The following is a 22,242-nucleotide window of genomic DNA, read 5'->3' as shown; positions in this document are numbered from 1 at the left end:
AAATGAAATACTTACGCATTAAAATAATTATTGGTGGCATTCGTTGATTGGTTACGAGCAAATCCGTAAAAATAGATTTTAAAATAATGTATTTTTAGGGTGTAAGAGATAGATGTGAAACCTACCAACTGCAGCTAATTCGTCTTTAAGTTTAAACGGATCTTTTGACTCATTGTCGCTAGAATCTGAACTGTCTTGTTCTAATCCCTTCAATGCGTTCGCTGTAGCATTATTTCCTGAAACAAATGAAATATTTTTTATTATTTTCTAAATTTTAGTACGACATAGATATTTATAGGGTTTTTAAAATTCCCTTTATTTGCATGTTTCTTTTATACTTACCATCTTTATACATACGAAACGTTTCAAGCTGATATTTTTCACTGACTTATTTAACTATATGCACTAACTTTTGATTCACACCCGCACGTTTTGGGTTGATCCGATTTCTTGTAAGTTGACGTCAAACTAATGATAGCGAAGTTTAGACTTTTAGTACTATAATTCAATAACGGATGTACCTACACTTTTGAAACTTTATGGATATATAAGGCAACTAGTAGGATCGAATACAGTTTTCAGTGGACTTTTGCGTTTTCTCATTTCGGCGCTGCGATTATTTTTCTGTTTTTCAAAAAGTGCGATCACTCGTAAATTATAAGTATTTTTATAAATCTAATTTTGTGTGCTATGGGCACAAATTAAGAGCTACTCGTGTACAAAAATGTTTTATGCCGGTTACATACATAGCTGATAGGCACTAATTATAGGTTCTATACATATTTCTGTAGGAGATACATTCAAGCTGGAGTAACGCATAATATTCAGCCATAGTCCAAATGGGTATAATATAAAAAGTCGTCACTTACCAGTGTTTTGCTTCTCGTGTGCAAGTAGAACAGACATAATATCGTCGTTCTTTTCTTTGCCCGAACCCGCTTTGGTATTGCTTGCGTTGCTTGCTGCTTTTTCAAGTGCCGCGTCTGTTGAATGAACACTGTCGCCCTGAAAACAACAAAAAGTAAAAAAAAATGGGTTCAAAATGTAAAATTGCTTTCGCGAGCACGAGGAGGCTCTATTAAGTTGCTCAATATAAAATATAAACCTTTAGGAAGGCCTATCAGTAAGTTTCCATACCTGGTCGTTGGTGACGATGGTGCTCTCCACCATCCACACCGGCCTCTCCTTGCGCAGAGCGGCAGCGTCGCCAGCGTTGTCCGACTCTCCGATGGTGACGTCGACTCTGGTCTCTTCCACGGCCAGCCCCTGGTTGCGAGTGGCCTCTCCCGACCACTGTTCGCCTGGCGGCCGTTGCAGAGGCTGTTTAGCCGTCAAGCTGAAAATATATTTAGTAATAATAATATTTAAATAATATTATTTGACATTTTAATAATATTATTATTAAATTTGATATAGGACTTTTTTGAACAAATTATATATTATATGAAAAAATCAAAGGACAACGAAAAATAAATAACAGTTAAATATATTTATGTTGTACTACAAAAATAGTGACTAATCTATGGTAAGTCGATTTTCTATTTATTTCGATTTTATATTTAACGATATTACGCATCTTTTGTTTTACGGTAAAACTTTTACCTGCTACACTAGAGAACTGCGCATTTCTTCAGCGATTTTCGTTGGCTGAGTTATTACGCTTACCTAATAATTTTTCGACGATTTTTATTCAAGGTATACTCTGCATCGTACTTACTACTAATTCGAATGAATAATCTGAACGAAATTGTCATTCGACTTCAGATTTTCGAATTTCTTTATATTTTATTTAAATTTATTTTTATTGTTTGTGAATGTTAATCAACATATACTTAGCTATCGTACCCTCTGATAGTGTTTATATCCACAGGCTCAGGCTCTAAGATCTCAGGCGCTAGCTTGATGCCCTCGACCTCTCGCAGCAGTATGTACAATGTCTCCAGTTGCTCGTTGAACTTCGCCATGAGCAGTCGGCAGTCCTTCTTCGGCAGCGCCGACTGGTCCTCCTCCACCACTTGGTTGCAGAATGTACATCGGAACTCTTGCGTCATCATATCATATAGTTGATCTGCCTAAAATTCATACAGCCATCAGTACTTAGCTAGCTAGCAAGGCTGTACATACTTCTCATATTGTCCTATTTATTTTAGACTAGATGTAGATGAATAGAAAATATAGCCTATAGCAATTTTGGATAATGTAACTTTCTATACCTTTCTAATGCTGAAAGAATTTTTGAAATCGGTTTGGTTTCGGAGATTACCCGCCTCAAATTCCTAAACGCTTACCTCTTTATAGTAAAAGTACTCGTATTATTGTGCTTGCGCTTTCTCATAATGTTTCTCGTCAAAAATACACAGAATAACAAGCCTGACAAGAGCTCGCACCATACCACAGACGTACTGCCTATCTTTTAGTGTGATATGACTTTAGATATAGGTACATCTTACCTACTAAGTAGGTACAAATACCTCAAGGTCAGTGAAAGTCTTCCCGCAGCCAGGACATTTGAAGCTGGCTCGACTGGTGGCATCGCGCTCCTCGGTTTCCATTCGCTTACGCATCAGATCCAGTTTATATTTTACCACATTTACAAAGGTTTTGTAATTTATAAAGTAATAGTTTACTTTCTGTGCTTTGCCGTCGGGTCCTGAAATTAAGGTACGTAACCAAGTAAGATAGCCTGCGGAGTGAGGATATTATAAATAGGTAGGTATAGTATTTATGGTTTATGAGATGAGCCCCAGAGTGAGATTGTTTAATGAACTGGTGACATACCTAGCCCATTAATCATCAACGTACTTATTGGATATTAACTTTTATTTTTATTATTTAACAAGTAGGTAACTAACCTGTCTCCATTTTTAGCCTCACTTGAATGAATTTGTCGTTTTTTAGAGTAGATATTCTGGCTCTCAACATTTTCCTTTCGAATTTTAGCAGTTCGCAAATGTCGTCTTCTTTCATACCTATAAACAGCAAGAGAAATAGGTAGGTACTTAGGTACTCTTTTTTATACGTCCATTGGTACCTAATTAAGTAGGTGTAGGTATCTATATCTATCATTTTGGTATGACGATGTGTAACCCGTGCTGGCACGGCCACTGTGGTGGATTTCAAATCTCATTACATTAATTAGATATTATGATGATTGTTGTTATCAATTGTTTGCCAAGTAGGTACTTCCTTTATTTTCTTTTGGATGCAAGCAATTTTCTATATAGCCAGCCGCGTTTATATATCTATTTTTTGTTATAAACAAAATAATAGGTAGGGTTAAACAAAAGGTAGGACATTTAACTGAATACTTACAAGGATTTCTAACCAGCATGTCAACTATAAGAGCATCTTCAATCGTATAGAAGCCACGCACCACGAGCCGGGCCAGTTGTTTTAGGCTACTCGGGACCTCAGTGACGAGCCTTTCTTCTGTTGTCATTATTGTGGCTTAGCAGGGCTGGAATATGTATTAAAAATAGGAGACTTCATACATGTTTTCTCTATGTAACATTATGAAAACCAAAAGTGTAGGGATCGAGCGACTTGCGTTGCTAGCAATTCACTTTTCAATAAAACGTTTAATTGAAATAAAAAGTTTAATAAATGAAACCAACATTATTCTTAATCAACTATGCGTTTAAATAAATAATTTAAATTCATTGTAATGTACATGCGGCCAATATTCTTTAAACCTAACTAACATATTTATACATAATATACCCCATATGTTTAGGTAGATATTTAATTTAGTAATTTATAAAATATCTTCTTATGTGACTAACGGTATAGTAGTACTTATTGATTTTAATTAAAGTGTACATTTTAATAAGAGGACATCAAAATTGAGTACAGTCAAAATACCCAACATCAAAACTCTATGCTGATAGCGACGCATTTGTAACGAATTTGGGCAGTTTGATGCGCTATTGACTGTACATTTCTGTTAAATAGTACCTAAACAGATGTGGTATAAAAAGAAGAATAAACTTTGCATAACTTGTCATTACTACGGCGATACAAAAAATATAAGAATTTAATTTTATACAAACATTACTTTTCTGTTTTTGGCAATATTCTTAGATTGTATTCAAACATGCCACAGTTTGTATTTTTTGTCTACTTTAGTAACAAAATTAGCAAAAGCAGAGCTATACATTACGGTGAATTGATTGGAATAAAAATCATACAGTCCCCCTTCTATGATATAGTTTTTTAACCTTGAGAATGAAGTTAAAGCACAGGAACATCACATATACTTAAATTAACAAGACAAGATCAAAAAAGAAGACCGAAATAATATGTAAAAGTGTACCTATGTGCTTTACAATATGAATTTAAGCATAAAAGTGAACTTATACAATAACCAAAATCAGTCTTTTAAAAACATGAGCATAGAAATATTCCACGGTACATTTTTCAATTGAACTAAGACAGTCAAATTATGTTACAGAATGAAAACGTATATAATAAATACATACTATAAAAACTTGGCTTGTTTGAAGTCCTAGTATCCTTTTTCTAATACAATAAATGAATCAAAATTTATAAAGTGGACAGTACACAATTACTAACAACACTCTTTTTAATTCAAAGGAAGTCATAATCATTAATTATACTTAATTATTTATAATAGAATTGACAAATATTACCTTTAAATTATTACAAAAAAAATTAAATGCTACTAATTCACATTTAGACGAAAATATGTTTTTTGGCTGATACATTTAGTTGTCATTTTGTATCACTTTAGCTTGCCAGCCAAATGGATAACCACAAGTCTCAACATACACTGATAGACCAGGAGATAGCATTGCAGTCAAACAAGTTTACTTAAACTAAAGAGAAAAAAATAGACTACTACAAATGCTAACATGACATGCAGTTGAATCTACACAGCTTCTTCAGGAGTAGTGGAATTAAGAAAAATGCCAATTTTTAACAAAAAATATGATTGCTGTTTATACCTATTGAATCTGTTTTTATTGTTCACATAAAATTAATTTCTAGAATTGATCTACATGGGCTGTATCATATGTACTTTTTGATACAGACAAGTATAATAGGATAAATATTTTTTCTTCAGTAATTTTCACAAGCATATTTGCTTTTTGCTTCACTTAACTCATAATTTGGTACAACTTCATTATAAATGCTAGTGATACCTCCAGAACATATATAATATTCTAATTATGGGCAAGATAGGACAGGTAAAAATAAAATCTCTGGTTCTCTGGCCATGTATGAAATTCTTAAAGTAGAACAGATAAGTTTAATATAAAAAATAAATAAAGCCCAAAAGTAAATTATTTTCACATGGATAAAACTATTCATAGAATTAAAATAAGTACCATTGACAAGTTTGAACTTCTCATATAGCCAGAGTGCTACATTTACCATAAAAACTTTGACCTTACACACTAACTTAAACTATTCCGATTGAGTTCTTTCCAGAATCATTTGTATATTATCTAAAGTCTGGTAAATAACTCTAAAATTGGGGCGATCACTAGGGTGATGGTTCCAACATTGTTTCATTAAGTCATATACACACCGAGGAGTATTATCAGGGCATGCAAGAACATTACCATCTTTTAAAAATCTGACCACCTCTTCATGAGTCATACCAAAATAAGGCTGTAGAGCAAATGAAAATATTTCCCAAAGACATACACCATATGCCCATACATCTGACTCTAAAGTATATTTATTGTACAAAATACTTTCTAAAGGCATCCATCTTACTGGTATAGCGTCATGTTCATCGCCTTTATAATAATCTTGAAGGTAGATTTTATGTGATAACCCAAAATCAGCAATTTTTACTACCATGTCGTCATTTATAAGGCAGTTTCTTGTTGCTAGATCACGATGTACAAATTTTCGGTCTGAAAGGTAAACCATACCAGATGCTATTTGCCTTGCAATATGCAATAAATCCAAGTGATTTAAGGGAGTAGACAGCAATCTTAAATCTTCCCTATTTTCAACAGAAGGTGGAAAATTTGTAGCAGTGCTGCATGCCCTCAAATATTCATTTAAATCTCCTTTACCCATAAATTCAAATAACAAGCACATAGGTCTTCCAATAGCACACACCCCCAACAGTTTAACAATATTAGGATGGTCAAAATCAGCTAACAAACAAGCTTCTCTTTCAAAGTCTAATTGTAAATCATGAGAAGCTTCATCTTTCAGCATTTTAACTGCAACCAGTGTAAACTCTTCGTCAGGTACTAGTCCTGGCGCTTTAGCTTGAAAAACTCTGCCAAATGCTCCCTGTCCCAAGTCTCTGATGTAAATTATATTGTTCCTGGGAAACTCCAATTTTTCTAATTTGGGATTAAGTTGTGCTCCAGTGGTATGATAAGCCAAATTACTTGGTAATTTATCCAAATCAATATCTGCATTTTGCACATTTCTGCGATGTGACAAGTTGCATTTTGAATAATGATTCTTCAGAAAATAATGACAAAGTAATGCAATTGATGCTATACATAATACACACCCCAGTCCTCCTACTGATAAAATCAAGACAAATGTTGGAGTAAAATAATTTTCCATGACTATACTTGGTCCATTCATATCTTCAAACTCTTCACTGGAGTTGGCACATACAGGTATGTCACAGTGTTCCCATCTAACATTAGCATCCATTGTGTAGCACCAAGGTTTTTTCTCTTCACCTCCTGCATTTCTACAATAATTTGTAGAATTTTGAATTTCAGGGAATACAAGTGGTGGTCTAGTGTGTTGGTGAGGAAATTGTGATTCCCATTGCTGACATGCAAGACCTGTTTCTGTGACATTTTTTGTCCCTTGGTAATAACGACCATTGCCTTTATAGCAATCTGTTGTTAGTTGGCTATAGTCCATGTCTGTTATACCAGCATTGTTACATGTTGTCTGGGATCCTTTACCTGAAAATTTGGGAAGTGTTTCACATTCTGGAAACCGGAAATGTCCCCGTGACTCGAAAAACACTCCTCGGCGCTTTTGTTCCTCAATTACTACCCAATCATTATAACAAAATTGCATTTTAACAGCCATACAGTCTTCATAACACAGCGATAAAGGTATATTGCCAGTTCCATCTTTATGAATGCACTTTGGGAATGCATATGCACAGAGTAGTTTCTCTGCTCTGCTCCTGCAAGGTTCTTTCAAAGTAGATATCAATTCTTTCCATAAGCCTGCCGTAATTTTTTCATTTTCCAAGCCACCGGTTTTGTTATACCATACCAAGCCTGTGGTATAGCTTCTACATATTTGTCCATTGTATGTAGCACAGTAGAGATACACTGATTTTATAAAAAGAAACACAATAAATAATTTGTAGTAGCTGTACATATTAATGGTTTGTTACCAGAAATTCGATGTACATGTTTTTGAATCGTTGCATTTTATTTTACGATTAGTGAAAACTAGAATTGCTTCACAATACTGATTATTTTCTTGGAATACACAATGGCGGCCGCATTATTTATTATTGATTTTACTTTGTACAAAATAACCAAATGCAGCCATTGTGCAAACGAAATTGTCATGATGTTGTTCGGATACATTGCTAGTGAATCAGATTTGTGTGAGTCATCGTCAAAAATCTTATTAACTTTACACACTCGCCGAGATAGCCCGAGACGGTACTAGAGTGAGTATGTACTTGGTTGGTGCTCTCAGTCAGTTTCGGTCTCTTGTCGGTTTACGTCTGAGTCAAAGGAAGGGTCTCGTAAGATACAGAGAACAAGTACAGGTATGTTATTAATGTTACGGCTAAACTCCAAAGTGTGGCTACAAACCGACCAGCAGTAAATAAATATATACGGAATGTCGTTAAAACTATTTTTGGTGAATATTTTAACAATAGTCATATGTTTTATTTTTAATATTTTTTTCTTTGTGTACCAAATAAAATTATTAAAATACACTATACAATGATTTATAAATTCTATAGAACATAATTTTGAATGCGAGCAATAAATACTATACCAACACGTAATTATAGGGAGTATTACTGCACATTTATCCCTCCAGAGTACAGCACTGGATGTTAGATACACAAAAGCTTTGCCGCCTTTTGCTATGTCGATTAAAACGTTTATTTTAGAGTACTTTATTAATCCTTTTATTTTGTAAGCATTCGTTTGTGAAAATATACAACAATGTAGCATATTCGTGTGCCGAAATTTTGGGAAAAATCGTTTTCCATAAGATAAAAAAACTTTTAATAGTATGGAATACACCTCACGCTGTAAAATTTTCGAGCCAGTAAACAGTTGAAAAGAAGCTCGGAACACTTCACACGTGAAGACTTATTAAAATATGGACTTCATACAGGTAAGATCTTCAGTCAAAATCGAGTATATATATATCAGTTTATGACCGCAGTTGACCAAACTCGCACCACGATTGCGTAGAAAGTATTTTTGGTCGTAAATCTGCAATTGAAAATTGACGCTTTAAGCCTCCATTGGCAATGTTTGTGTACCTTAGTTGTACCAGTAGCGCCATCTGCGCTGAACTTTGCGTAATATGCCCTATTATCGTTTAGTATGAGTATCTGATCGCTGTATTTATTTGTACATATAATGGCAACACTTTTTGTATGGTGGTGGTTGGTAATAAAAGTCAAAATAGACTTACCGTGTTGTTGTGAAAGAAATGGCTGCAATTGAGAAAGTAAAAGTTGTTGTTCTTGGCGATTCTGGTAAATAATATTTTTTGTTCTATAATTTCACTCTGTATTTGAACAATATTATGTACATGTATTTAATATAGGAAATATACGTCTGTGTAACTCACTGTATGCCAACATGACTGCCTCCATGACACTTAGCGTCGACAACATTACAAAACGAATTTAGGTATATATGAGATGCGGGAATTTTAAAAATGTGGAGGTTTACCTAAGGTCTACCTAAGTTTGATTTAATTGGAAACAATGATAAAAATCTTTGTATATTTAAGGGGTTGGAAAAACATCTCTGACATACTTGGTGGCGCACAACAAACCGTTGTTATCTCCGGGTTGGACCGTTGGTTGTTCCGTGGAAGTTAAGTTGCACAGGTACAAAGAGGGAACTCAAGCGCAGAATACGTTTTTCGTGGAACTCTGGGATGTGGGAGGGTCAAATGGTCATAGAAACACAAGGGATGTATTTTATCAGCCAACTCACGGTAAGTAAATATTTTTAATCTGTACATACGTTACATTACATTTAGTCCACCCAATTCTTCCTAGGTGTATTTGTCGCGTACATTTACGACGATTCGGTACATTATGCACGTATGATTGAAATAAATATATAGCCATAAACTAGGGATGGCGATTCTTTCTGGAAAACATTGATTTTTAAATCGATTCGAATTGTTGTCTAATAAATCGAAACACATAAAAATCGAGGCCAATAAGATCGATTTCTGAAAAATAGATCTTTTTTCAAGTTTTTGTTTATAATGTAATATAAATCTATTTTATTAAAAACAAGATATATTATAAATTTAACGATCTCTTATCACAGTAAAATCAGGTAATTTGATGATAAAAATATTTTTATTACCATATCAAAACATGAGATCAGACAAGTATTTTTTAAATGTATTGGTTAACAAAGTTAAGAAAATAGATAACGTAGCGTAGCAGATCCTAAATGCTTAATACCTATCTAAACTTTTTAATCAATTAATTGTAAATACTTTTTGGTTTATTATACCAAAAAAATACAATTTTCAAGGGTGAAATATAGATTCACTCAATTGATTCAGTACTACATATCGATTTAAAAAATCGATCTTTTTGCTCCAAAAATCGATTCTTAGATTAACCGATCTCAAATCGCCATCCCTACCATAAACATAGAATTAAATTTAATTAAAAATTAATACTATAATAGTTAGGTACCTAGTCTATTTATCACAAGTTTTCTAATTTTCAGGTATCATTTTAGTTCACGATTTAACAAATAGGAAAAGCCAGATAAATTTGCAAAAGTGGTTGACAGAGATTTTAAATCAGGACAGTTCCAACTCAACTCTTCAGCATGTGGACGTTGATCCTGAACAGTTCCTAGGCTCCACTCAAATACCTATACTAGTTATAGGCACAAAGTTCGACTTGGCCGAGGAGAAGCAAAGGAAGAACCAGTACCGGCGACTGGCTAGCAGCATTGCGGAGCAATGTGGGACTGATGAGATATTTGTGAACTGCCATCAAGCGAGGTACATTATCCTGATTTATATAGCAACGTCAAACATATCATATTGCTGTGAGATTTTAGTAAAGACAAGTAATCTCTTGGTAATAATTATATCGCCTGTTCATTGCAATCTCTGCATATTACTTATTTTAGAAATGTTTTTAATTGTTTTTCCTCCTATTAGCCCATGGAGTCATATTATTATGATTGGTTTACCCGGCCTGCTCCTTGCCTCTTTTTACTTTCGTAACAAGCCCTTATTTCACCTGATTTGGTCCAGTGGGTTCGTAGTAAATCGGCTGTGACAGGCGGACGGATAGACAGACGCGTGAGTGATCCTATAAGGGTTCAGTATTTTGTTCGGAACCCTTTTTTTATTTTTGTTCAGAAAAAGATAATAAACGATGTCCAACATATAAACATGATGTGTGGATTAAAATATCTAACATTTTGAATACTGTAATTTTTTTCAGATCTCTCGCTCCTGGCACGACCAACTCTGTTAAATTGACGAGATTTTTTGATAAGGTGAATCGTTATCTATTTTTAAATTACTTAAAGTAGAAATGTGGCGCCGCCATTTTTTGAAATGGAAATTGATTAATAATGTGATTCAAATTATTTATTAAGTAGAAAAAATATACTGTGTAATTATACACAAAAAATCAAATGATCACACAAAAACCTATGTATGATATATTCCCGAAAGTCCTACAAAAACTGGAAGTGATGGTTTCCTTAAAACCTCCGGCCATATTTTGGTGCATTTTTGGTGCAGATTCTCAATCAGACAACTTTTTTATTGACTGAAATCCATGAATTATATGATTTTATGACGTTAGTGTTTTAAGGATTGGGGCCACGGGCTGTCATTTAATATTAAATCTTGTATCACAGGTGATAGAAAGGCGATACTACTCTAGGATCAGCCCGTTCCCTGACAAGAGGCGGATACCTTCGTACATGATGTCTACCTCCACACCTTTGTCGAGCAACCGACCAGCACAGTATATGAGCCCAAGATTTTATCATATGGACTGACATTTTAATAACTCCTTTGAGGGAACTAATTATTTTGTACCTGATGGAAACAAGTAAATGCAATAAAAATACGGCAGCGTGTTAAATATATATTTTATTATTTTAACACCTTTTTCTCGAATTACGTTAACTTTTAAATAAAAAGAATTACAATATTATATCCTATTAAAGTGAATCATTTTAAAGAGCCCATACTCTCACGTAGTCCACTTGAAGGGACGAGTCTTGGCCGTCATTAACGTTCAAGTTCCATGTTGGCAGCCAATTTCCTTGCGCGTTCCAGAAATCGGTTGCTGCCTGTTATGATATTTAAAAATGTATTATTTTATAACAAATGTAATGGAATTTTTGATAAAATTGATTTAAAATTCTTCGTCGAGTCGACCATACTAATTGCAACATAAAATTAATTAAATTACTTCGGAATAAGAATTAATAATAAATAGTTTTACCTGAGGGGAAGTGTTCGACCATGGTTTAGGCGTAGGGTTGAAGACACCGTCAGGGAAGAAACCGTTAGTACCTCCGATGGCCACGTTCATGATAATGTAGAACTAGAATGAGAAAACTATGTATTTTTTTGGCTCTCACGAGACAGGCTTATGTGTGAAGTGAGTCATAGATCCATTTTTGCGTTTTTGCAAATATATATATATATATATATATTGTTTTACTATATTTTAGTCTCAGAAACGTTGTACTTGATTCTGGTTAAATAAAGATTTATTATTATTATGTTTCTCCTTAACAATACACGGCACCTAGACCGGTCCTTTGACAGGCTTGCGTGTAAGTTATAGATCCAACACGTAGAGGCCCTTTGGAGAGTTTTGATGTTGTGTAGGTCTCCCGCCAAAACCCGCTCGCGGATATATCAATAAAATTATATGACCATTAGCAGGTCTCGGCGGGAGTGTGAACTATTGCATTATAATGGATAGAAGTACTGGTCTATAGAATGAAATTTGGATGGACTGAGAATGGGCTATTGCAAAGAGTTCGGACACCTTCCATAATCATGATAACTGACTAGTGGCAAGTGGTGACTCGAATCGCTCACTCGATGGTCCCCTCAAATCAGTCGCCGCGATAGGCGACAAAGGGGCAACATTAGCGTTGGCGGCTAGGGGTGTGTAGAGAGGTGAGTTTTTGGGGCGCGAAATCATGGTGATCCACTTAGACGCCCCCGGCGTTATGACATTTTATACTTCCACCCTTCGAGCATATAGCTCTCGCGACTCCACTCTGGCCGGCCGGTGAAGGCAAGCCAGAGGTAGGGGTCCCGTTACCTCTCTGTTTCCACTCCGACCTTGGGTTAGGAAGATCGGAGGTGAGGAACAGGGCCTACCCTAGGAGCACTCAGGTCCATGGGGTCGCTACTCCCCAACAGCTCGCCACAAGCTGCCCTGCGTGCTTATTATTATTATTATTGTTTATCTTCTTTTGGAATTCACGGCACTAAGTCCGGTCCTTTGAGAGGCTTGCGTGGGGATATGGATCCAAAACGTAGAGGCTCTTTGGAGAGTTTTAATGCTATGTAGGTCTCCCGACAAAACTATACTATTATATCTCTGTATTAGATGCGGATTGGAATGAATACTTTCGAATTCCATTATTTATTACAAGGATCAACTTATATTTCTTTAGTCAAATAATTCACCTAAACTACATATAAACCACTTGACCATCTTCTCAGTTTCTTACCTTCTGGTCGAAAGGAGCCATTTTGGACCCGAATCTCCATGGGTTGAGGACTCCAGGGTTGCTGTTGAAACCGCCATATTCCCAGAAACCTCCATTGGGAGGCGTAGCACGGCCAAGCTCAACATCATCGATACTGAATCGAAGAAAATCTAGAGACAAGAAATTGACATTATTTTCTTCGATCAATTTTTCCAGCCTAGAAACGTACTTAATTACTACGCACTTGTGATTCATATATTACATTTCAGATAGCCTCTGATACTTTATCACAAAATAATGAAATAGGCCCTTAGTAGTTAGTACCTGGTGTCCATTCTAATTGGTAGCGATGGAACTCCTCGTTCCAACCGGGGATCTGTCTCCTGATCCAGTGTGCCCTTTCCCAGCCGTTCCACTCCGGATACGGGCCGTAGTGCAGGGTGGAGCCGGCTTCCTGCACGCCGATGTGTAATCCGTTGATAAACATGTTGCGATTACCACGTGACTCCACGAGATCGATCTCCCCGGACGATGGCCAGGTTCCGTAGACATTGTGTGCCGGCATCAACCAGATAGCTGGAGTTATATGTACTTTACTGTGGTAGTTTAGTTGGTAGTAAATAAGTAGGTTGTTTATTGTTCGTTGTCAAGAATTTATTAGAAGTTATTTTGTTTTGTTGTTTAATTTTTCTAATTTCTGTAGGTATTTTATCATATTATTTCTTCCTTATACTCGTATGTACCCGTATCATAAGATTATATTTGTCTGCTCAGTATAATGCCAATATTATAGGTGGTACCTACGAAATAATTTTCATTGGCATTTAGATTTAACATGAGTCTCTTTATTTTAGTTGTGCCCAGCGGCTTCGCAGGCATATTGGGGTCCTGAATTGCTTACCTTTCTCCTGAATGCTATCGTAGTTATATAAAAATAATTTTGCAATTAGGACTGCTACTTTGTTAGTTACGCAGATTAGCGCGGTCAAATAGAATAGAGATAGAAATAAATTTATTCATAACATACTAATATACATCACAGGAAATGAACAAAATGTTAATATTACAAAGGTACATTAAATATGCTACAAAAGGGTACCACTCAGCTTGTGCCATGATGAAGAGCCATGACGCTGATTTTCAGTGATACCAAACATGATGGCACTACCAGAAAAGAGTTTGCAAGATAAAACCGAGAAACTTATACAATTGTATTATCAAAATAACAATGCTAAGATGGATGAACATTATTAATGACTGGGAGGAAAATGCAACAAAAATTACTATAACAACTTTAAAATATGAAAGATGAAACGAATAAAAATATTAATAATCTATTTGGGTATTATCACAGTACAGCACGGCTATGTATCTGATTGAGCATTTAATAAAAACAACTTAAGATTTGACTTAAATGAAATGACAGATTTAGAGTTTCTAATTGGAGGCGGCAAATTGTTCCAACATTTTGTGGCCGCATAACGAAAGAAGCTGTCACAAAATGCAGCCGTACTGTGCTGAGGTACTAATAAGACAGGAGCAATTTTACTCTGTTTTAACTTTATTATGAAACTCTTCGGCTTTACTAAGTTGACTAGTTAAAAATTACCTGGCCATAGCCAGTCGCCAGTGGGCATCTTGGCGCGGACCTCGAGACGACCATAACGGAAGCTGAATGACTCGACCGTGCGGACTCGGGCGCTCTTGATGGGGTTCAGGATGTTCGTGGGGGAGCCGCTGCGCTCGCAGCCCCACCATTGAGGATTCGTGCATCTGGATTGTAAAAATCAATCTAATTAAACTTAGTCTTACGAATGACACCACATTTCTATAACAGCACCAGCAGAATTTGGGGTTTCCTGTGATAGAGTAACGTAAAAAGACTGATATAGTAACATATTTTTATTTAAATAAATGGACTTGAATTGAGCTTTTGGGAGGTCTTTGAAAATCCCTAAATTCATACAAAACGTAAAGTACCTAAACGTAGGTAAGGATAGTTTTACGGATAGTTTTAGCACCGACTTTTGAAAAATAATATGATGATTATAGAGCTGCGTTCAAATTACCTGTCGGCAGGCGCGCCACCTTCAATGTTTAAGTGTCCACTACTGAGGAAGGGAACTCCAAACTGGTCGGAAGTCAGGGAAGGTCGGATGAACAGTAGGCCGCTGTGGACGAATGAATTTGTCCTGTTGTTGCTGTAGTATTGGAATTCCCAATTCTGAAACAAAAAGTTTTTGTTTTAGTTAATAAATTGAGGATAATTCTGAAAAACACTCATCTCTTTTATATTGGAAAATCCGCCTTGCATAATGACTTTAGTCTGAAGTAATTTGTCACTCACATTCCTTTAAGTAGTTATACATTATACATCCTACTAATACTATAAGTGCAAAATTTTGCGAGATGATGATGTATGTGTGTATGTATGTTTGTTACTCTTTCACACAATATCTCCTTCTTCATAGTCGTATTCCTCATGGCTGAGGGTCGTGGTTATTACGTGGAATGAAACACACACAACAACTTTCTTAGCATTATTAATGATGTGGTTTGCCATTGCCTTCTCCATTTCACACACAAGTTAATAATAATCAACCAGTGTGCAGGTTTCCTCACGATGTTTTCCTTCACCGTAAGCAAGTGGTGGTCTATGGAAACCACTATAAATGAGTCAGATTGGTACCTATACAAACTCATGTGGCACGAGTAGGATTCGAACCTGGGACCTTTCGATCTACAGGCGGGGCGACGCAATATCTATACTGGACGAATTGTTATGAAGTTTGGTACACTAGTAGAATAATAATAATAAGAATAAATATATTAGGACAAATTACACTGAATGAGTTAGCCCCAATGTAAGTTCGAGACTTGTGTTATGGGATACTAACTCAACGATACTATATTTTATAACATATACATATATAGATAACCTTACAAGACCCGGGCCAATCAGAAAAAGATCATTTTACATCATGACCAGACCGGGGATCGAACCTGGGACCTCTCAGTTCAGTGGCAAGCACTTTACCACTGCGCCACCGAGGAATATAACCTGGAATAACACATAGGGTGCTTTTTATCTCGAAATTTCCGGGAGCGAAGCCCCGGGGTGCAGCTAGTAGGTAATATTTTTATTATTTATTATTTAATTGCCATTATATTTATAATTATCATCACTAATCCAAGTTTAATTCGTTACGGATTACGCTGATAAAACAAGTTAGATACGTCGGATTTCGCGCAATCTTAATTCAAAGTTTGATAAGCAATTGAATAACAAATAACCAGGGCCTTGGAAGTTTTGCACCACGACTTACTCACCTTTGACAAACTTTTAGACAGCTGAACTTTTAGGCTAGGCATTAGCTTACGCTAAGTCATGAGCGAATAGTAGGTGTTTGTAGAAAAACAAACGGTTGATGATTTCGCATCCGGGGAAAACTAGTGCAAAATTTTAAATGGTTTATGTTGAAAATAGGTAAGTATAAAATATACTTACACCACCTCCAGCCAGGGTGTTCTCATGTTGCCATCTTTCCAGATCGAATTCATTGAAATCGTCAGAGAAGATTAAGTCTCCTGAGCAGAAGGAAGAAGGAGCGAAGGTTCCGCTCACGGTAGTCACGGTGGGGTTACACGCTTCTCCCAGGGAAACCAGGGCCACCACACCCAGCAAAATCGTCCACATTTTGCTGTGGAAATTGTCAAATTTTTATTATGAAGTAAAATTATGTAATATTTGCTGCGGACATTGCGAATTATATTATTAGTGTAATATCATCACCTTAAATATTGTCATTAAAAAAAAATCAATTAAATCAGACAGACAGCTCGGAAGCTTGTATTGAGGATCCGATGGATATAGATACTAACGAGCACAATACACCTTGAACCACAGGTCAATATACTTATGTGAGAAAGTATATAAATATTTGCCCGCGCTGGAAATCGAACCCATTACTGAGCAATTGGCTATTCTCCAACTAGCCCATGTAATTAGTAGTATTAGCAAAATTAAATAAAAAGAAAATGTACTATATTACTTAATTAAAGGTGTTACACGCGACGGTGGTCGGATGACGATTGAGGTCCATTTCACTGTACATGGGATGCACCTGCAAGGGACGCATACACACAAGCTAACAGTAGGTATGTCTACTAATTCCATGAACTAGCCAAATGAGATACTTTTTCATAATGTCAAAAACAAAATTTGGAGCTTGTATGATAGTAATGTATTGTAACGTCACGGATTTTGAAGTCAAAAAGCATTCCAAATATACTAAAAAAAAATATTTGAATCACGTAATTAATAAAACTGATTATTTAAAGTGACTTTTAATTATCGTATTTGATTATTTAAATACATTCATACAGTTTATTATTTACTCAGTCGAATAGTCAATATATATCAATAGGGAATAGATATATGTACATAGGCAGATTGATGGTTTACACCATCAATCTGCCTATGGATTGGTCAAGAACGCTAAACGAAGTTATTGAAAAAATCCCCATTATGGTATATACCGCCATCATAGATTTGGTATAATAGCTCGTCAGTATGTGTTCTTATACAAAATATACGCCAGTTGTAGGATGGCAGATAAATTAACACAACGTAAATCTAATTTTGATGTAGGTAGAATCTGATTTTGATACCTAGGACTCAAATATATCAATATTTGTGGTCATGCACATATTTAATTTATTAATTTAACTTATTAAATAAATAAAAAATCTCACCTGGTCTACGTCGAAAGTATAACTAAGTTTACACAACTAAAAAGTGGTTGATTTAAATCACTTCGCATATTGTTATCATAAACAAGATATCAATTGATTACTATGATGCTGTTATCTGAAATCCGTTTACAATCATTACTAGCTTTCGACTACGGTTTCAACCTTGTCATTGCATACATTTTCTGATTTATTAAATAATATTTGTTTATAAATATGTCAACATATTTATAAACAAACAAAAAATAACTAATTTTATATAGAGAAACATCGGTTGTCTTCTTATATACTGGAATATACTCTCTCTCTATCTACAGTACGCAATGGTGTCTACCATTCAAACATGCACGCCACACTCCATCACCACCGGTAGGTTACGGATTACTAAGCCTGTCGTATTTAGATATGTTTTTGTGTGAATTTACAACTACGAATTCTAAAAAACACCTGGGATCGAAAGGTCTTAGATTCGAATCATACTCGTGCCACATGAGTTTGTATAGGTACCATTCTGAGTCATTTATAGTAGCTTTCATAAACCACAACTTGCTTCCGGTGAAGGAAAATGTCGTGAGGAAACCAGCACATTGGTGGACAGATAGTTCACTAGTGTGTATGCGACTATTTGCAACTAGATGTCGGTAGTTAGTAATAAAGTTATGTCAGATGACTTTAGGCGACATTAATAAAATCTGACACCAGTACTAGCAATCACACACTCGAAAAGAAAGAAGATAGTCCATTTAATTCTCAAATATCGTTTATGTACTTAGATATAGACGTTTACAGTTTTGATATGTGTAAAGATATCCATATACGGATTAGTTTTCGATCACGCTTTCAGAACATCGTTGTGTATCTGTAGAAGGAGCCATACATATCAGTGATCCCCCACGTAGCATTCATGTTATTTATGAGTAGGTAGAATTATTTTTGTTATTTTTAAATTAAACTGATTAATAAATAACAAGATAATATGGATTAAAATTAATTAAGATTGACTTTCCTTACACCTGTATCGAAGTGTCTTTTATCAATATCAATATACATATAATAAAACAGTAAAAAGGTGTGATATTTAAATATCTTCAATGTACAGAAATATTATATATATAATAAAAAAAATTGAGATCGGTAGAGAATCAGTAATAGAATAAGAATTTAAAAAAAAGTCTGTTTGTTTGCACACGCTAATCTCTGGATCTACTAGACGGATTTGAATGAAATTTTTTTGTTGTATAGCTATAAAGCCTGGTCAACATATAGGGTATAAATGATTTTGAAAACTGGAACACCAGATGGAGTACTATGATGGTAAAACTAAACTATAGGAAATATTGAAATGACGCCTTCACAAAAGTTATTTAGCCTGATGAGCATTTTCTGTGGATATATAAAAATCGAAAATCTGGAACACCTGATGTAGCCCTATGATGGTGCAGCTAAACTATAGGAAATATAGAAATAACGACTTAACAAAAATTGTTCACTCTGATGAGCATTTTCTGTTGAGATATAAAAATCGAAGATCTGGAATACCTGATGTAGACCTATGATGGTACAGCTAAACTATGAATATAGAAATGACGCTCTAATAAAAGTTGTTCAGTCTGATGAGCATTTTCTGTTGAGGTATAAAAATCGAAGATCTGGAACACAAGCTGAAGAAGAGTCATAATAGTTCAGCTAAACTGACTGAAACTTTTTCAGTCTGATTAGCATCTTCTGTATGTATAGGTATCGTTACATTTGTCTGTACAATTAAATTTCTCTAATAATTTTAACTCATTACCAAAAATTGTTCAGCCACGCGAACGAAGTCCCAGGAATCAGCTAGTAGAAAATAATTGTGGTTGTAATTATTACTGAAAATTAGCATATTTTATATATTGTTACAGGTCTAAATACTAGTTCTAAATAAATTACGTTATAGAGAAGGATTATTTTAATTAGTGCATACATGTTATAAATTTAAACTAATTTAATTTAATTTTTACATTTTAATTTAATGTTTGTTTGGTAAAATATAAAAAATATATATGAAAAAAAAAAACTTAGGTATCAGATCAGGTTGGCACGTTTCTGTCTTCGAGTTTTAATGAAAAGTTTGTGTGTTAACATTTCTTTGTTATAATTACCTATTACTTTTGTCTTCGTTAAATATTTTGCTGTACTCGTATGTGTATGATGAATAATAGAGCATCCATGCGTAACTTATTCATATGTTGTATCGTCAGTTGTAAATAACTTTGTATTTATTTATCAGTTGGACATTTGTACGAGATATTTGTTTGTACGAAGGCGCTACAGAAATTGAATAATGCTTTGTTATGTTTGTGGCGATAAATCGGATTGGGAAAGATGCTCCATTGGCTTTCCTTGTAAAGCTTTATTCTCGAAAAAACTTTTTGCTACATAATCTTAATTCACCATAGAGTTTGGCATTGACATATTGTCATTATCTAAATAAACAAAACTCATAATTCACGGAGGAATCAAAATTTATAATTTCGTTTAATAAAAAATGGGAAATTTGTCAAGTTTATTTATCTAACTTAAATATTTTTCTTCAAATGCCGCAATGGGGAAATGGTAAATGAAATCGGGTGGATTTAAATGTAATATTCACGTTATTTTTGGCGTGATGTGAAAAATAATATATATTAGGTAAGTGAACGAACCCCAGTTTTAGTCTGTAAGCCTGTGAAACATAGCTATATGGTCAAATTAGAGCTATGATATCCTTCCTTACAAACAAAGTCCTCTACCGCGTCTTACTGTCTATTCGCGATAAAGTCAAAAACCACTCCCCGGATTTTCATGCGGTTTTCACCAATAGATAGTGTGATTTCTGAGAAAGGTTTAGGTGTATAATTATTACATTTTTATCCGAGCGAAGCCGGGACGGGCCGCTAGTAAATGAATAAATAAACACTAAGGCTACATACGTACAATTTAACAAAGTAAAAGATTAAACCTAGGCAGTAAACTAGAAATGTTATTCAACATTTCTAGATGTGGCTTGATACCTTAACAAAAATTATGTGTAATAATCACTTTACTAGTTAGGTATTCAGTGGTGTATATTTTGGTATTTTACAATTGTTTTTATGACTTAAACATCAAAGTAAATTATCACTTGTATCATCACAGATGGCAAGTGTGATAAGGATACTGGGTAAACGTTACTGGCCAGCACAAATAGAAACGCTGGCAAAGTGTCGTAGTTGTGGCCCGGGATTGAACAAAAATACCCCATTGCTCTCTATTACCCCAGGACTAACGAAATCTTCCCTCATATCCTTCAACCAACCCTGGATCGAGTTTCGGCAATTGGAACCACACAGAAATCTCCACAATGGCGATAAATTACTTCAACCATCGACTAAGCAATCTAACGACTTTTTAAATGGTTTCCCGAAGACTTTCTTTTTCAAAAGAAAAAAAGATCCGAATAAAAAACGAGTTCCAAAACTTATATTAGTACAGAACCCCTTCACGTGGCTTATGATAAAAATCGACTTTTGCGTTTTGCGTCATGTATGGGATCCTAGTTTTCAAGAGAAAGAATTCAAATTCGGAGCGAAACAGGTACATAATATTTATATTTTTTGAGATTCTGAACAGTTACTTACCATTTCATTTCTTATATTTCTTATACCGTCCGCCCAAAGCACAGTTTATTATTAAGTAATTATAACGTCGCGTTAATTTTATATACTGATGGTTACTACTAATACTATCTGAACTGGCAGGCAATTTCCCGCGTGACTGATGTGATAAGCAAAGGTCAATATGCCGAGCTGAACGGGCTGCTTACGAAAGCCGCTCGGCTGAGTTTGTTACGGGAGCTGGAACGCAACTGGAGCGACCGGCAGAGGTCACTGCTATCCCTTAACCGGAACGATATTCAAATATCATCGCCAAGGAAGGTTTATTTCATCAGGATAGCAGGTTTGTTAACATTTCTGAAATGCGTAAAGGAATACGTTTGCCAAAGAGAAAATAAAGTAATCCTGACTTTCAAAACATTGGTAACTTTTTAAAGGCCATTGACACTGAACAGTTTTTCTAATAATTAATATTTTATAGGCTAATTAATACTTTATAGGTACTCTAGAGAACTATTTTACCACATTTCTTCCTTACTCATAAATCCACCTACTATTAGTTATCCTAACCACTTCTCCCAATGGACGCTAAAATAAAAATTTCCTTTGACAGATAAGAAATACTGCGACGTGGATATGGCTTTCCTCGCATTGAAGTGGGTTCCCATTAACACGATAGACGCTTTGATATTCACTGAAATTTTTGCAAGATTTCATCGCGAATACACACCTCACTGCATACCTGAGTGGACTATAGCTTATTTTAAAGTAACACGCTTTGAGGTATTACGACAAAAAACATAAAGTTATCATTTGATAACGATATCGACAATTTTTTTTATGTGCCTACACACCTAAGTGATGTTCTTATAATATTTCATAATAATATTTGTTAACAACATGTACCTACACACATAGGAGATGTATTCATAATCAAATAAAAGTGACGTTTGCACTTTAAA

General features: G+C 35.0%; 5 protein-coding genes across 10 annotated transcripts in view; 2 read left to right on the top strand and 3 right to left on the bottom strand.

Moving 5' to 3' along the window:
* Window positions 1–8,833, bottom strand: part of TfIIEalpha (Transcription factor IIEalpha) — a 14,859-nt gene extending 6,026 nt beyond the window's left edge. Inside the window, exons 1-9 of one of the 3 annotated variants that reach the window (XM_053746986.2) lie at window positions 8,641–8,833; window positions 8,246–8,435; window positions 3,313–3,457; window positions 2,853–2,969; window positions 2,472–2,650; window positions 1,846–2,072; window positions 1,138–1,336; window positions 870–1,005; window positions 126–236 (exon numbers count right to left, since the gene is read on the bottom strand). In XM_053746986.2, coding sequence (XP_053602961.1) covers window positions 126–236; window positions 870–1,005; window positions 1,138–1,336; window positions 1,846–2,072; window positions 2,472–2,650; window positions 2,853–2,969; window positions 3,313–3,439 — 1,096 coding nt within the window. In that variant the 5' untranslated portion in view covers window positions 3,440–3,457; window positions 8,246–8,435; window positions 8,641–8,833. Of the gene's footprint in view, window positions 1–125; window positions 237–869; window positions 1,006–1,137; window positions 1,337–1,845; window positions 2,073–2,471; window positions 2,651–2,852; window positions 2,970–3,312; window positions 3,458–7,363; window positions 7,594–8,245; window positions 8,436–8,640 lie in introns of those variants that run through there. The other 2 variants (XM_053746984.2, XM_053746985.2) reach the window with 2 other exon arrangements.
* On the bottom strand, window positions 3,583–7,364 carry Nrk (Neurospecific receptor kinase). Its single transcript, XM_053746979.1, has one exon. The coding sequence runs from the start codon at window positions 7,345–7,347 to the stop codon at window positions 5,428–5,430; it is 1,920 nt and encodes a 639-aa protein (XP_053602954.1). The 5' UTR covers window positions 7,348–7,364; the 3' UTR covers window positions 3,583–5,427.
* On the top strand, window positions 8,568–11,322 carry LOC128670954 (uncharacterized protein). Its single transcript, XM_053746993.2, has 5 exons — window positions 8,568–8,704; window positions 8,965–9,174; window positions 9,933–10,215; window positions 10,667–10,721; window positions 11,091–11,322. The coding sequence occupies exons 1-5, from the start codon at window positions 8,659–8,661 to the stop codon at window positions 11,232–11,234; spliced, it is 738 nt and encodes a 245-aa protein (XP_053602968.1). The 5' UTR covers window positions 8,568–8,658; the 3' UTR covers window positions 11,235–11,322.
* On the bottom strand, window positions 11,311–21,328 carry LOC128670952 (beta-1,3-glucan-binding protein-like). 4 transcript variants are annotated; one of them, XM_053746987.1, is made up of 9 exons: window positions 21,305–21,327; window positions 16,970–17,041; window positions 16,426–16,618; window positions 14,987–15,141; window positions 14,527–14,690; window positions 13,242–13,493; window positions 12,939–13,087; window positions 11,687–11,788; window positions 11,311–11,531 (listed from the first exon to the last, which is right to left on the bottom strand). In XM_053746987.1, exons 1-9 carry the CDS (start codon window positions 21,310–21,312, stop codon window positions 11,415–11,417), a joined length of 1,212 nt encoding a protein of 403 aa, XP_053602962.1. In that variant the 5' UTR covers window positions 21,313–21,327; the 3' UTR covers window positions 11,311–11,414. The 4 variants fall into 4 exon arrangements, with proteins under 4 accessions (XP_053602962.1, XP_053602964.1, XP_053602963.1 ...); XM_053746989.2 differs by lacking the exon at window positions 21,305–21,327 and adding an exon at window positions 17,673–17,712; XM_053746988.2 differs by lacking the exon at window positions 16,970–17,041 and having other exon boundaries at window positions 21,305–21,328.
* Window positions 20,115–22,242, top strand: LOC128670953 (m-AAA protease-interacting protein 1, mitochondrial-like). The gene is made up of 4 exons (XM_053746992.2): window positions 20,115–20,336; window positions 20,823–21,260; window positions 21,425–21,623; window positions 21,894–22,242. Exons 2-4 carry the CDS (start codon window positions 20,823–20,825, stop codon window positions 22,082–22,084), a joined length of 828 nt encoding a protein of 275 aa, XP_053602967.1. The 5' UTR covers window positions 20,115–20,336; the 3' UTR covers window positions 22,085–22,242.

This window comes from Plodia interpunctella, chromosome 6, assembly GCF_027563975.2.
Source record: "Plodia interpunctella isolate USDA-ARS_2022_Savannah chromosome 6, ilPloInte3.2, whole genome shotgun sequence".
Classification (NCBI taxonomy): Eukaryota; Metazoa; Arthropoda; class Insecta; order Lepidoptera; family Pyralidae; genus Plodia; species Plodia interpunctella.
The sequence above is the reverse complement of the archived record's forward strand: the minus strand, read 5'-3'. Positions and strand labels throughout refer to the sequence as shown.